This window comes from Alternaria viburni (genome assembly GCF_023758015.1).
Source record: "Alternaria viburni strain BMP 2772 chromosome Unknown scaffold_5, whole genome shotgun sequence".
NCBI lineage: Eukaryota > Fungi > Ascomycota > Dothideomycetes > Pleosporales > Pleosporaceae > Alternaria > Alternaria viburni.
In genome coordinates this window covers 1443131-1458670 of record NW_026055774.1, presented here as the reverse complement: position 1 = coordinate 1458670, position 15540 = coordinate 1443131, and the positions used below count along the sequence as shown (strand labels likewise).

The following is a 15540-nucleotide window of genomic DNA, read 5'->3' as shown; positions in this document are numbered from 1 at the left end:
TCTTGATAAAATACCACGACATTGAGATGCGTTTGTTCATGCCGAGTGTACTGATGCGTTCGGTGCAGTTAGCACATAATCATGAGGACGAGGCCCGTCGGATAGGTGCACGAAGAGTCGTGACACTGCATGAGAAAGCAGAATGACTTTGGTAGCAAACTTTGACTACACATTTTCTCTTCTTTTCCCAAAAGCTGTACCTAAATACGCATGCCTCTTCCACCTTCGACTAGCCAGCGCCCCTGAGCGTGGCCGCAGCCGCGCTCGCCTCACCGCCACACCTCCATGCTTCCGACTGCCGCTTTCATCCTTTCCCTCTGCGTAGCACACCATTCTTGAGTCCAGTTGTTTCGACGGTATTGCCGAGCACCATGGAGCCTACGCGAACCTGTTTTGTCTAAAAAAAAAATCGATTGCTGACTACTCTAGGGGTACGCAAAAACAAATCGGAGGATGCATCACGATGTACCAGGCATTGCAAACCTCAAAAACAATGAGGGTTGCCCGTTCACGGAATCGAACCGTGGATCTTCGCATATCGAACATATGCTGCGTTACGAGTGCGACGCAGTACCACTGTGCTAAACGGGCGGATGTGGTTGACGAAATTGAAAATTACAAAAAATATAACCATACGTTTGTGAGTTTAGAGGATGTGCCAGGTGGCTGAATGCATCAGCTGCGAACGATTTGATGGTGGGGCAATGCCGCAGCGGGGTTACGTATCTTTCAAGCAAGCTCGGTTGGGGGTTCCGCTGCTAATGCTGGTCTGGGTATGGCGTCTCGAGCATTGCAACACGACCTCGGAAATCAACCATTGAATCAATCGAAACCTTCATGCCACTAAACAAACTCGTATTATGCTCACATCCAAGCTCTTCGTTGGAAACGAAGTCGTGTTTACGCGTCTTTCTTCTCATATGTGTGCTCGACAAGGCAGACTTACGAAGATGGAGCAATGGAAGGTGGGGTGACCACGCCGCAAACCTGCAGTTTCCTCTTCTACGAGATATAGGCAACTACAGAAGCGCTACAAGCATCGTTTTCAGACCCCCAGTGAACTCGCAATGTTCTGTGAGCTCTGTAGAAAGTCGTTATCGCAGTATCGCATACTATGGTGGTTTTCAAAGAACGCCGAGTCAAAGCATGACCCAGAGGTCGAATATGATTTCAGCGTGGGCCTGAGAAGCTTCAGCGTAAGTCTGACAAGCAATATACATTATGAGTCTTGAAAAGAAGCAACACTAATGTCTTCGTTATCAGGAACTTCATCATCGTACACGAGACTCACTTTTCAGGTCGGTAGCCAATGGATGCTATATATGTGTGTTGGTCTGGAGTCGGTTATCGAAGGCTGAACAGGAATACTTTCATGCCACGCAACCACGAACTCATGATGGAGTCTTAGTGGACGATACCGGCGCCGAGTCTTCGTGGGTCACTAAGATAGTTATGACTCCGCAATACCGAACCAACGGAGTTAGCTTCTGTGTAAGGTACGACTTGCCAAACTTTCCAAGGTTGTATCCAAAACATAGCCCTTTTTCGCTACAAAGAAAGATCGGTACGTTGATTAGCCGTTTACAATCCGGCAGAAACTAAGTTACCACAGATTACATACGCAGCCCGGAATTACCACCACTGGGCCGTGTCACCACTGACAATACAGGCTCAGATGCGTCCTTCCAGGTGGCTGCCAAATGGCTGCAAGATTGTAGTCAAAACCACAGAGACTGCAACGCAAGTAACGACAGGAACTCCTGGTATCCGACGCGACTGTTAGATCTAGGACACTGCAACAGTGAGATCAGCTGTGTATGGCTCATACATACAGCAGAAACGCCGCCGTCGGGCCCCTACGCCACCCTCAGTCATTGCTGGGGAAGCGCAAAGCTGATACAGCTGACCACTGCAATGGCGAAAAGCCATTGTCCAGTATACCAAATCGATGATCTACCAAGAACATTCCGAGAAGCAGTAGAAGCAGCCAAAAGACTTGGAATTCGGTATCTATGGGTGGACAGCCTTTGCATTATCCAGGGTGAAACTGAACACCAGGACTGGTACCGTGAAGCTAGCCTGATGGACAAAGTCTATTTCAATTCCTATTGTAATCTGTCTGCAGCGGATGCCAGCGACAGCACTGAAAGCCTTTTTCGGTTCCGTCAGCCTCAGTTCTGCGGGACCGTCAGCTTTAAGGCTGAAACTAGCCGTGCGGACCCGGATACCCAACCCGCGGATTATGTCTTGCACGAAGATATTTTGTGGAAACGTCACGTACTGGATGCAAAGCTTAATAGCAGGGGATGGGTTTTCCAGGAGAGGCTTCTCGCGCCACGGGTCCTTCACTTTTGTCGCTATCAGCTATTCTGGGAGTGTCGGGAACTTGGCGCTTGTGAAACGTCCCCAGAGGGGATTTCATCACGTGTAAGCCAAGGTCATGACATGAAGAAGCTCTGGCAAATAAAGGCCTCAAACGCCGCGGACTTCTATCTAAGTTTCTGGTATCGGCAGGTCCTTGGTCACTATACAAATATGGATTTGTCAGTACCAAGCGATAAGCTAATAGCGCTTTCCGGTATCGCCAAACATATAATGCCTCACACTGGGGACACTTACGTCGCTGGCATGTGGCGCAAGAGTCTCGGAACGCATCTATTTTGGATAACCCTGACTGATCCACGTACCTCCCGACCTCAGGTATACAGAGCACCTACATGGAGCTGGGCTTCTCTTGATGGACGTATAGGGTTTAGGGATTGCTCAGAAGAAGAGTGTTTAGTGCAAGTCAAGGATGTTTCTCTCCAGTACGCGACGGAAGATATAACCGGTGCAGTGACGAGTGGATGGTTGGACTTGCGTGGCTCACTAAAGCCCATGAAACTGTGCCCAAAGGTCCATGTGTATAGGGCAGGTGAACAATTCGATTGTCCACCCGTAAATATGGCCGTGGTAGTCGACGGAGCATTGGTTTGTTCAAACGAGGTGAACGGTCAGGAGACTTGGCGAGATTTTCCTTCGCTACACTTTGACACTCCCCTGGTCACCGAGACTGCATTCAGCGATGACAGCGCGAGCGGCAATCTCTTCTTCATGCCATATCAATTACAGCGAGACGTGCCTGGTAAACCGAAAGAAAGGGATCCGGTCTCTTGCTTAATGGTAAGGCTTGTTAATGAGGAAAGAAAGTTGTTTGAGAGGATAGGGTTTGTCGAGGCTAGCTCGCATCAAGGCAGAGACCAGTTGCTGGTGGAGTTGGACGAAGAAACAAAAGCTCGTCTGCCTTGTCTCCGCTACGAGAACGGGCTCCATACGATCCGGATCATCTAGAACGCCGTCTAGCCCTAGCCAAGGCTATCAAATAATCCTTCCAGACATCCTCCTCTTTCCGCATAAAGAAATCCAGATCCCGAGGTCCCTTTCTAGATCTCGATAGCCCGCCTCTGACTAGCACTTGGCCCAAACCGTGCTGATGTTCAGGGTTCAGTCAGGGTCTGGAGCGCTAGAAGGCGGGATAAGTGGGGCGGCTGCGCCTCGGCCACTCCCAATCATCTGGGCACGCGACAGCCACGGCACGCACTGTCAGCCGGTGACGTAGCGCGAGCTTGTTGTATATCACGATGCCAGCCTCCCCGCGGATGCAAGTCCGATGCGCCAAAACATCACTCGAATTTCATAGTTTGTCGATCAAATTCTACCTAACCAATCACATCAACCATGGCTACTAGCAACCAGTCGGCACAATTCCAGGGTGTGTTTATCCAGTCTTGCGCTATTCTTCAACGGTCTCGTTGCTATTAGTTTGGCGATGAACAAGCGCGTATACCTATGTATGCTAACAACTTGTAGAGCCTCCTACGGATGGGCTTCCAGGGGCTACCAGCACCACCTCCCCTTCTGTCGACAGCACCGCACCCTCGCATGACAACATCGACCTTCAATTCCAAGGTTCGTGTCTCTCTACTCCATCATCCTGTTCGATTATATGGCCTACTAGGCCCACTCGTGTAGACACTCAACACACAAGCTAACACGTTCCTACAGAGCCAATTGCTCCAGAGACATCGACGTCCACCTCTACATCCACTGACGACAATGATAACTCGCTCCACAAGACCACGACCGACAAACTCAAAGACGCAGTGAAGAAGCCGTTTGGCAGTTCAGACGAATCCTCCGACCCGCACACGCTAGGCAAGAAGGAGATTACCAGTCCCGAGATGGCAGCTGCGAATGAGGTGCTTGCAGCCAAGGATCTCAAGTCGCCGTAAGGATGTAATGGCGGAGGCAAATGGAAAGAAACTAAGTCGGGCAAGTCAAATTGGCACCTGAAGATTATGAACGCCTTTGCAGAAGAAGTGATGGTGCTGCAGGGGCAGTAGACATCCTGTGTCCACGAGATGAATGCGCAACGGAGTTAAGGTATTTCATGACCTGGTTGGCAATAACCACTTAATAGCAAACTTCTATTACGTCAAATTTCCCCAGCACCCTTTAATGACATATATAAAGGTCTCATAGACCACATCTCGCATTTCATAACGCGAAGCAGTTGCACATGCGGACACGGGTACGTAGAATAACGACGTGTATTCGAAGTCAAAGTGGGTATGTACGAAGACGCAAACGTGTCTCGACCCTTCATCTTCCTCTTCACCAAAAACTTTCTACCCATCTTCTGAAATCCCTACCCATAGAACGAAGAACGAAAATTTGAACACCATCCTGATGCTAAAAAGAAGGACGCCCCACCTCTCAGACAGCGGGATTTTCGTGCAATACGGTCTGATCGAGATTCAGGTCACACTCATGTGGATGCTGAAGACAGTACTTGGGCATCAGCGGACTAGCCTGTACACCGGTCGCAACAAGGTACTCCCTGAAGTTGAGAATACGCTGCGTCAGTTCTGTGGTCCTCTTGTTGCCATTGTCATCCCTGTTTCCACTCCAGACAAGTTCGGCAAGCGCAGCAGCGCGCGGCCACATCTTCTGAGAAATGACGACTGAGTCGACTTGCTCGGACCAGAGAGGCGCGATGGCGCCTTGTACAAGCGCCTTTTGGGTGTCGGTCAGGTTGAGCGTGAAGTCGTAGTCGTAGATGCGCTGCCATGTTTTGTATGGTGCGCACCAGGAGCCGCCGCCGCCGCCCCAGTTGAAGTTCGCTGAACCGTCTGTCGCATTGGGGTTGACCATGACGTTGTACCTCTGGTCGTTGCCTACCCAGCCTCCGTATCCACAGTCCAGGTACATGAAATCGGAGCTGGAAACAATGACGCGGTAGCCCTGTCCGGTAAGATTGCTGATGTGGTCGAGACCGTTGTTCCAAGCTTGTAGGACGACGTCTTTGGGTACGACACCTGTAGCGGCCACGTCAGCGGAAAGCTTGACGTCTTCCCACATGACGAAAGTCTTGTTGGCTTGTGCGCGGAAGTTGGGGATTGCGCGATCAACCCAGACTTGGTAGAGGTCGCCCATTGATTTTCCGCTGTTGAAGAATGCGAGGGCTGCAGTGGAGAAGTTGTTGCAGTTTGCAAAGAGCTCGTCACCACCAATGTGGAACCAGTTGTCTGGGAAGACCTGCGTCATTTCCTTGTACACTTTGGCTGTCACCTCGTAGGTCTTGTTGTTGAGGATATCAAGTTGACCTGGGTTGGGCTCTACGCCTGTGTGGAGTGCGTAGTTGTCGTTCGACCACCAACTGTGTTGACTGCAGATTTAGGGATACGAAGTCAGTATATGTCTCACATGCACTTCGTACAGTCAGAACTTACCAGGTCAGTAGAGACTCGTCGATTTGCGCCCAGCCAGAGCTGGCGTGTCCTGGCATATCAATTTCCGGAATGATGCGTACGCCGCGTGCGGATGCATAGGCGATGACTTCCTTCAGCATATCTTGGGTGAAGACTTCATTGGCTGAATAGGCGTCCTCGGTCATCTCAGGATACGCATTGATCTCCACGGCCCAGGACTGCGAGTCGATGAGATGCCAGTGCAGAACATTGAGCTTCGAAAGAGCCATTCCGTCGATTTGCTCAAAGATTTTGGCCTTGGTAATGAAGTTGCGGCCTGTATCGATCATGATACCGCGCACCGGATAGAGTGGCGCATCCTTGACAGCGACGGGTTGTTCGATGATCATCTTACCTGAGCCATCGTTGATCACAATTTGCTGGAGCGTTGTGAGAGCGTGGAGGGCGCCGTAGACAGTTCCAGCGGTGATATCGACAGTATCCGAGCCAGCTACGACATCGAGCGTGTAGGATTCATCAACACCATGTTGAAGCTCAGCGTGGGCATTGGTGACGTCAATTTTGACCTTGGTGATAGTGCCTGTGCAATTTCCTGGTGGTGCACTGTACTGCCTCTTGCGCTTTCTTGAGGCAGCGGTTGGGGTTGGAAAAGGCTGAAACGATGTGACCGATGCTTCGGTGGCTTGCGGAATCCACTTCAGCTCCGCGATGGTCTTAGTAACGCGGTCGAACGCAGCGGAGAGCACCTCATGGTCCGGCGCATCGAGAGCGACAGATCCGAAAGAGAAGCAGCCAGAGTCGCCCCAGGTAATGTTTGTGGGTTTCGGGAGAGGGTTTGCGGCGACAGCTTCAGCTTGTCTGGCGAACAAGGCTGAGGCTGTGACCACGGAGGCCAAGATGAAATCGCGCATGGTTGTTCAGCTGTCAGGATGCTACTTTGTAATGAGAGTGGGAGCAACGACTGCGGGAAGTGAGTGGGTTCTTATGTTGTTGTTATAAATGGCCAACAACCATGAGTAGTGACGACGAACAGCGTTGACGGTGTACTCCGAAGTAAATTCACAACGTGAGGGAGGGAAGGAGGATATCTATCAATTTCGCATTGAGTAATTCAGCTTTGCCATCCTGGTTAGGCTATTCGCATCCCAAGCTCACAGATCAGCGACTGGGCGGTGCACTAACCGGGAAGTGCCCCTTAGCTGATATATCAGGGCCAGTTAGTTGCTCAGCCTTGCTGCATATGCGAGCTCTCGACAGCCTCTGCTGCAACCCATTCCCGCTCTCACCAGACCGCGCCGCCCCCGCGCTCGCATCCGTACCGCATTTCTCTTGTGGCTGCTGCCGTGTTGCAACGTACCCCACCTGCTTTGCTCATCCTTGGGAGCATATACGAAGTGTGCGCCCCCAGGTTCGATACTACGTTCTGTGTCCACGCCTTGGAATATAGCCATGGAAACCCTGCACGCTGACAACCTGCACCGAGTGCTGGGGTTGGCGTGACGGCCCCCGAGCAGGAGGCTAGAGTAAAAGTGGGTTCCCCACCACCCGACCGCGAATGGAGCCCTCGGAATCCGCGCTAAAACAAACGGCTGGTACCCCAACATGCTTGCCTCGTGTTACCATGACCTGCTCTTTCTGTTGCGACAAATTTGGCTTGACATTCCGGGGTGAGTGTGCATGTGGGAAGTCTGGTGTAACAGTCTCATATACGAGTGCAGTGGTGGTCATGGTAGTCGTGAGGAATGCAGCGGCGAGTTGGAAGGGTGGCGCTTCGGAGGTTTTGGTGGATCCGCGAACGCGTGGCGCCGTCCTTCTTCCTTCCGAGCTGCGAGCCTGTGCGGGCTGATGCATGAGGCACAGCAATCGGCTGTCGACATGTCTTATCACTCAATTTGCGTTGTTGGTGCGTGGAGACAATGTTGGTCACTTGTCTAAGCCTGTGGTCATGGGTTGTTCCAGTGTACCAATCATGACGCTTTTATTTCCAGCAATCAAATAAGCTTCAGCTTGCGCCCTGATGCGACAGCCACGGCTGGCGGCACTGCTACCGTCTCCTCCAAGATGACGCTACCATACCTATCCGCCATACCATTGCATAACTGTGCATCGTTTGCTCACCAGTTTCAGATTTTCCTCGGCATGGGCTGGCGAACACTACAATCGGGCCGTACGCGAGAGCCAAATGTAAGACAACATGCAGGTACACGGGTTTGCGGATGTTGATGGCTGGCTATTTCTCATGTGAAGGTGCACCAGGAGCAGGAGTAGAACCAGAACCAGACGCAGACGCAGACGCAGCCGCAGCCGCAGCCTCACCTACCGGCGCAACACTACCAGACCCAGTCACAACCTCGTGATGAAGCTCGCTTTTGATCTTAGTCCAGTCCGGTGCTGCCACACTGAGCAACTTGCAAACGTCCTTCCGCCTCTTTCTGAAATCCTCATATAAGCCCTTCCATATCCGTCTCTCAGCGCAGGTTCCCTCGGGGCTGCCCCCACAATCGGGCTGCATCTCCTCTAACGCCTGTTCTGACCACATGACTGATGGGGGAGGCAGCGGCAGGTCGCTGAACTGGATGATTTTCCCCTCCTTGTAGACCTTCTCAGCGTCCCATGTCTCATCAGCGCTGCCTAGATACTCGGAATGATTGTGGCGCCTGAACTCTGCCGTACGAAGGGCGTAAGGTCGATGTGGAAGTACTAGCGCGCTCTCCTCAAAGCGCTCGTTGAGAATCTCCATGTCATATCTGTGCATTTCGACCAACATGCTATCACCACCCCCTTCCATGCGGTTCTTGAACTTCGCAAGCTCGTCGAGGCTAGGTTTGACAACCATTAGCGTCGACGACAATGGCCACGGTTTGCTGTCCGTCCAGTATGCCCGTGCCATCGCTATCGGCGTCTGAGGGAGGAGGAAGAGTTCATCGAGAGTGTCGAGGAGCGTGATCTGCGACTCCAAAGCGACTACGCGGTCGTAGTACTCCAGACCAAAGGCCATGAGCTTCGTGACGGTCTTGTCCCATACCCAGTCACCTGAGAACAGTCAGCCATGTGCTTGTAGAGTCTCGCTTCATGTGCCGGGCGAATGGGCACTTGCGCAACGCATACCTTCTGTACGGCCTGCTACCTCAAGCAGCCTGATAGGATGAAGCTTTGCCTTGTATACGTCGCGCGCTAAGTTGAGTAGTTGACTGTCTCGGTCCTGAGCGCTGTCTACTTTTGTGTCCCAAAACTCCGGGTAGAAGAGGACGCGGTCTGCCTTGCTACCGAATCGAGCGAGCGCGTCCAGGACCATCACGGCGTGGCATAGCTGGGTGCTGTCGGTCGCGTACACGCTGTACGCATAATTCGACCAATTGACCCTGATAGTATCTCCAGTATGAGGTGTCGTCTTGCGCGATGGATAGAGGATCCAGCAGAGAAGGAAGAAGCCGAGGAAGTAGTACGCGTGGCGGCGTCGCAGGCGGAACGAGGGAGATTTAGCTTCGTCTACGAAGCGCGGCAGCTCATCTGATCGTCGCCGACGCATTGTACGGTTGGCGTTGACGTTCGACCGACATGTTCGAGCGATTGTGTTGGTTGTTCAGGTGTCAGGAAGCGACTGGTGACGCGGAATCGCGGAAGTGTAGTGCGGAACTCCGAACTTCCAGGCTGCGACACATTACGGCCTTGCATTGACAGCTTTATATACTAGAGTGCGCGCTATGTCCCTCTAGGTGTAGAAATTAACACCGGGTATCTGTCAGAAAGGGAGGAACATGGCATATGTGTAAGATCTGTCAAAGGATTATCACAACACGCATGGGACCGTTTTGATTCGACAAGATGCATTGTATCATTGCCGTATGCCAGGGTCACTTTTTATAGTATGGTATCAAACATCCCAAACGCCGCGGCTGTGCAAACTCCACCGGTCCCGGGACGGGTAACTCTGGGTGGGAGACGTTGTCCTCATTCAGCTATGTAGCACCCTCTATGGCATATATCGTTCCATCGTGATCGTGAACACTTCTTGGTGCAAACGCTTACTCCTCAGGAACTGCGCTCTGTTAGTGATTGATTTTCGCGAATTGCCAAGTATAACATACTCTCAATCTCGCCAGCCTTGATGTCGTCAGAGACATCCTTGGGGCTACGGCCGTCAACCTTGCAGCCAGTGCTGAAGGCAGTTCCGAGAATCTCAAGAACGGTACCCTGCAGAGACTTGGCCATGGACTTGAAGCGCATGGTGCGGGCAATGCTGATGATCTCATCAAGGGGAACGCTCTTGGTGTGCTTGATGTTCTTCTCCTTCTTGCGGTCCCGGGGAGGCTCCTTGAGGGCCTTGATGACGAGGGAGGAAGCGGAGGGAACGACGGAAACGGCGGCTTGACGGTTTTGGATGGTCAACTTGACGGTGACACGGAGACCCTTCCAGTCACCAGTGGCCTTGGCGATATCTTCACCGACCTCTGCAGAACGAATTAGTATTTCCATCCATGTGCGCTGGTCGATGGGTTCGTGGCGTACTCTTAGGCGAGAGACCGAGGGGACCGATCTTGGGGGCGAGCGCGGATGAGGCACCGACTTCACCACCGGTCGCACGGAGGTGAATGACCTTCACCTCGGAGGGATCGAACTTGGGAGCTTTGGGGATGTAAGCGCATGGCGATTTCTAGGTAAGCCTGGCTGTGGAAGATGATTGAATTTTCTGAGTGTCAAGAAACACCCTCCAATGGGTGTCCTAGCCACTCAAAAACTTCGCGCATCTTCGTAAGAGCCGACCAGAAGGATGATACTCACGCATGGCTAGTGCTTGAGGTAGTCAATCGGTTCTGGTTGTAAAGAGAGACTGCCGTTAATTTTGTCGGTTCGAAAGTTCGTGAGAAACGGATTCTCGGTGGGGAGCAATATTGGTCGACCTGTGAGAGAAGCGAGCCTTGGCAGCGCCTTCCCCAATGGGCGATAGCATCTTTGCGTGCATCTCGGGCATCTCGGGCAACACCGCATTGCTTCACATCATATTCCACCACCACGTGAGTTGGTCTTCAAAATGCATGGAGAGAACATGATCGCTCTCGTGATTCAACATCACAGGTCCAAACCAGTGACCGACACGCTTCACATCACGCCATCCACGATGGCAGAACATTGCACAATGAGACAATGTGAAGATGCCCTCATCATGATTATATTCTGCAGTGACAAGACCTTCTTCTGATACAGGTCGTTCATGTTCCTCAACCCCTTCATATACCAAACGCCCACCAGTCAGCAACACGTGCACAGCCGACAGCAGCACGACAGCACAAACACCATGTACTTCACCAGATTGGCAATCAGTATGCACGAATACAAGACCTGGTATCATACTTCCTTTCAAATACCGATAGTCTTCTTACTTCCTCGTAACTGTTTCTATATCCAATTTCCACGGGAACGATAGCACAACACAGCAAACCATGGTCATACAGCCTCCCTACAGAAACATACACAGACGCTGCGAGAAGGCTATTCGCAGAAGAGATCAGGTCGACTTCCTTGTATGTGTGGTTCAAAATGATTACATACTTCGTGGAAACATTCTAAAATCCGTGGAATAGACTCGAGCCGAACACGACAAGTGCACTTCGAAGAAGAAGGATGACGAAACACCAGCGCCTGAATGTGTTCAGGGAGAGTCAAAACCCGACGCTACCAAGTCTTCGCCTGATGTCGATACCGTAACCCTTCAATGGCCTCTACCCCCGTCCGCCATACACGACGGTCTCTTGTTCAGGAAAGTTGGATGATACAATGGGACATGCTGAGTTGCCTTGATACACTATTTTTATTTCGTTTCTCGCGCGCCCAAGCATGCGACTTCTATAAACATATGACGGTCCCGATTGAGGGAAATGTGTGCCATAAGAAAAGCTGGCAATATTTACTCTATGACCACCTGAAATGACAACTCGCTGGTAACGCCCATCAATATCACAGAGCCAATAGTTATGTCCGAAATATCTCGGTAGTGAGTTTCTCCAGAGCGTAATTCTTTCTCCAACAAAACATCACGCACCTCGTCCTCTGGAGATGCCCAATCCCTGAGCTGCGGGAGCATTCTTTTCTCTCTCACTCACGCTGCTCCTCCTTCCAGCGATAGCCGACACACTTTCGCTCCTTGAGCTATCCATGCTCTGCCTCATGCTACTGGAGCTAGACCTGCGCCTAGCACGTCTCGCCTCGTCGGGGTCATGGGGATTCAGCCCGCTTGCTCTTGCGAACAAATTCAGGATATCCGTGAGACTGATGACGCCACTTAGTCTGCCAGATAAGCTTGCCCCTGGCATAGCAGAGATTGCTGATGCGGAGATAGCTGGGGCAACCGCTCCAGTACTAGCAAGGTGGGTCGGCGCAGTGGAATTGACGGGTGTTGGGCCTGCCATCCCTGGTAGTGGTGTGATTGGCGAAGGAGGAACAACAATCGCAGGTGTTATCGCTGGAGTCGATGGCCCTGATGAGGCCGGAGACGGCGCATCCACGACCCACATGCGATGCGAGCGGGTTGCGACTAGCTTGGCCACAGTGTGTGCGAGGGTACTGAATGGGTTGACGTGGAACACGGGGAAGGAGTCCTTGCCGTCATTCACTCCCCGTTCGGACAAGATGACAGATATGAAGTGAATGCAGGATGAGCGAAGCAGTGGGAGCGATGTGGATTTGGTCAAGAGCTATGAGCCAGCCGTTAGTCGCGTAATATGAAACTGACCAGAGGAGACTTACCCGAACATCCACATGGGATATGTTGCCAATGACGTTGTTTTGCGCGTCCAAGACTGGCAGCGACGACACGCCTTCGTTGTTCATGAGCTCCAGAGCCGCCGCAAGAGGCTTATCTCCACTAACATCCAGTCAGCCGTGTGATTTCTGCGAATCTGCGCTCTACTTACTTGATGGCTAGAACGGTCTTGGATCCAAGATTCAGGTCTTTGATCAGCTGTGGGTACAGCTGGTTTACGCCTGGGAAGCTCGATCGGTTCTCCCAGAAGAATTGCACCAGTCTTAGCTGGGTAAGTATGCCCTTGACGTTCGATGTGCCTTCTTCTGCGACCAACACTCTATGTACACCGCTTCCGAAGACTTCTATGGCCTTGGAAAGATCCGTTGTCTCGTCGAGAGTAATCAGCGGCTCCTTCCTGCCACCAACTTCTTTTACGTCTTTGAGCGGTATGGGCTTTCCTTCTCTTCCTTTCTGTGCAAGCTCGTCGAACGAGGCGATGTCACCTTCTTCGGGGTGCGCGAGGCCGACTACGAGGAGGAGGTACGCATTCAGGTCGCTGTAATCGAAGGTCCCGGTCGCATGCCGTGTGTTCGCATCTTCGCGCAGGAGGACGACATTAGGGGCGCCATGTTTGACTAGTATCTATGCAAATCAGCCCATGCGCATGAAGATAGCTGTGTATAACCCACGCTCGTCGCATCCTCAACGCTGGTATCGTACTCGACGAACCTCACCAGGTCAGGATCGACAATCTCTCCGAGTCTGACAGTCTTCCAATCGCGTCCCTGGAACTTTGGATCACCGCCCTTGGTTGGTGGGTTGTTGAGGAGGTCTTGTAGCGCTTGCTGTGTCAGCGAAGGCTGCCGTGACGCGCGTGGTGATGTGGGCGTTCCTCGCATGTGCTCCGCGAAGCTCGAACGGTGGGACGATGCCGGGCTGGGGCTGGAGCCCAATTTGAGCGCAGTCGGAGGTGTGCGGCCGATGGAAGATACGGAGCTGTTGAGGGACGTGTCCTTGACGTCAATAGCCTCCGTGGTGTCGTGGTCTGCCATGGTGACGGCGGCTATGTTTTGGGGTATGCGGGGCTCCACACAAAGTGTTTGTCGGAACGCGCGGGTGCGGAGGTACTTGTATGCGCGTGGTGGCTAGATGATCTGAATGGTCCTGTCGCAAGAAGACGAGCAGTCGCGCGTCTTACAGCTTCAAGTTGGGCTGAGTGGTGTTTGCGGCATGTGAAGTGCAATGAGGTGGGGAGGGCTTGCCTGCAGATGCAGAGCCCAGAAGATCGTCTCCTGCCTGGCCAGGGCACTTGGGCCGCAAGCTGCAGCCAAAATGCGGGGTGTGATTCGCTGCATACCATTATTATCAACCGTGTCGCCCAAGATTGCGCATCGACTGACACAGCCTTGCGGGGTTACAGACGCGTCCGCAAGTGACGGCGGCGGACGGGCGCTCCAAGCCATTCAATCGCGTGCGCGACGTCATACTGAAGTATAGAGAAACCGGGGAAGCACGCCAATCGCGCAAGGGGTCCAAGACTCTAAGCGGTGGTCAATCATAATAGCATTGCATTCATAAAAAAAACTCTTGTTCGCAGCCCTCGGGCTGGTTGATTTCCGCCCATACTAACATCCTGAACAATTGTCAAGGAATAGCCTTCCGTGATTTATCAGGTTTTGCCCAACGCCCGCCTCAAAGCATGACTCGAGTGAAACAAGAAACATTTCCCTAAGCGTCCTTCTGCTGCTCATAGTCCATGCCAGCATCTTTGTCAGCTTGACGCTGCGCCATGCGCTCGCGAATGGCGTCTCCAGAAGTAGAGTCTCCATCACGACCACTGGCGGGGGGCGCATGGCTCGCTGTGTCGACGACGTTGTCATCGTAGGTCATGCCGTTCATCATGCGTGCTTCCTTCTTCTGTTGCTCCGTGCTGGACATGGTCTGCGTCGAACCAGAACTGACAGGCACGCTGACGCCGGACATTGGACTGGTCGGCGTCTGTTCTCGCAAGTAGCCCGGCAGAGCGCTCGCCTTTCCAACAGCAGGGCTGCCGAGTTGACTATGCTGCCGAGCTGGTGTGCGCGCACCCTCGCCGAAGCCAACAAGAGAGGCGGCTTCGTCACTGAAGCCTCCGATGCTTGATGTGTCCATGTCCTGGTCCTCGCTCATGCGGTCCGGCTCGTAGACATCGCTGCCACTTGCCCACGTCGTGCGACCGCCAACGGATCCGGTTGCGCTGGCACTGCCAACCGTGCTGCGCTCACGGAAGAGCTGCGGCTGGTTGTTTGCGTCAAAGTAGCCTGGGGGAGGATTGGCAGCGCTGCCTGGGTTGAGTCCTTGGGGAGTGCGGCCCGAGACTGCAACGCGCTCCAGACCGGCCAGGCGCGAGATGCGGTCGGCACGCTCAGCTTCAGCAGGGTTCCGGTGGTGGGGGAAGTGGCCGCGATGTCCGTCTTTGATGGCGACAGTCGAGAGCTCAGACATGGTCGTGGTGACCGAGTTCGGGGTACCTCTGTGTATACAGCGTCAGTCCGACTATTTCAATGAACCCCACCAAGCGCATATGCCTTACGGAGCATCACCAGGCGTCTCGTCGCCAGACGGCGGAGGCGGCAGGTTGATCAAGGTGGGCGCGTTGGTTGCCATTGTAGATGTGTGGTCTGGATTGGTTCTTGCTATGTGCTGTGAATGGTGGATGGCTCAGGAGAAGTACAGTAATGTTTTAGGAAGTCTGGTTACAAGGAGCCCGGGCCCCGTGACGAATGACGTAGCCGACGGACTGGTAGCGCTTCGAACAAAGCAAGGGCAAAGGGGCTGATCACGCCTTCTTGTAACAGATTGAACGTCTTTACGCGATCGACACTCAGCTTAGATATGTAGTTTAGACTGACTTGAGTCAACTTGTAGTCTCGCCGCCTCACTCTTGGGCCCCTTTGGCCGTTGGCTAGGCGTTTCTTGACGCAGGGTCTTCTTGCCCTAAAATTTACCGAGCCGCTGATTCGCTACCAGGGCAGTGGTTGCTTCACTATCGCCTCTTCACCTGGCTGT

The 15540-nt window shown here is 52.8% G+C and overlaps 5 protein-coding genes and 1 non-coding gene across 6 annotated transcripts; 1 reads left to right on the top strand and 5 right to left on the bottom strand.

Moving 5' to 3' along the window:
* Positions 1-501: 501 nt before the first annotated feature.
* Positions 502-591, bottom strand: J4E79_003383. Its single transcript has one exon. It is a non-coding gene; the product is annotated as a tRNA-Thr (tRNA).
* A 3126-nt stretch (positions 592-3717) lies between these two features.
* J4E79_003382 (uncharacterized protein) lies at positions 3718-4271 on the top strand (the record flags this gene model as incomplete). Its single annotated transcript, XM_049352277.1, has 3 exons — positions 3718-3751; positions 3850-3948; positions 4045-4271. 3 exons carry the CDS (start codon positions 3718-3720, stop codon positions 4269-4271), a joined length of 360 nt encoding a protein of 119 aa, XP_049213748.1.
* A 484-nt stretch (positions 4272-4755) lies between these two features.
* On the bottom strand, positions 4756-6661 carry J4E79_003381 (uncharacterized protein; the record flags this gene model as incomplete). The annotated part of the gene is made up of 2 exons (XM_049352276.1): positions 4756-5707; positions 5772-6661. The coding sequence occupies 2 exons, from the start codon at positions 6659-6661 to the stop codon at positions 4756-4758; spliced, it is 1842 nt and encodes a 613-aa protein (XP_049213747.1).
* Positions 6662-7980: 1319 nt separating this feature from the next.
* On the bottom strand, positions 7981-9279 carry J4E79_003380 (uncharacterized protein; the record flags this gene model as incomplete). The annotated part of the gene is made up of 2 exons (XM_049352275.1): positions 7981-8783; positions 8859-9279. 2 exons carry the CDS (start codon positions 9277-9279, stop codon positions 7981-7983), a joined length of 1224 nt encoding a protein of 407 aa, XP_049213746.1.
* Positions 9280-9775: 496 nt separating this feature from the next.
* On the bottom strand, positions 9776-13544 carry SDS23 (cell separation during budding; the record flags this gene model as incomplete). Its single annotated transcript, XM_049352274.1, has 7 exons — positions 9776-9789; positions 9839-10201; positions 10260-10376; positions 11947-12442; positions 12495-12612; positions 12662-13134; positions 13182-13544. 7 exons carry the CDS (start codon positions 13542-13544, stop codon positions 9776-9778), a joined length of 1944 nt encoding a protein of 647 aa, XP_049213745.1.
* Positions 13545-14220: 676 nt separating this feature from the next.
* Positions 14221-15138, bottom strand: J4E79_003378 (uncharacterized protein; the record flags this gene model as incomplete). Its single annotated transcript, XM_049352273.1, has 2 exons — positions 14221-15004; positions 15065-15138. The coding sequence occupies 2 exons, from the start codon at positions 15136-15138 to the stop codon at positions 14221-14223; spliced, it is 858 nt and encodes a 285-aa protein (XP_049213744.1).
* Positions 15139-15540: the final 402 nt, after the last annotated feature.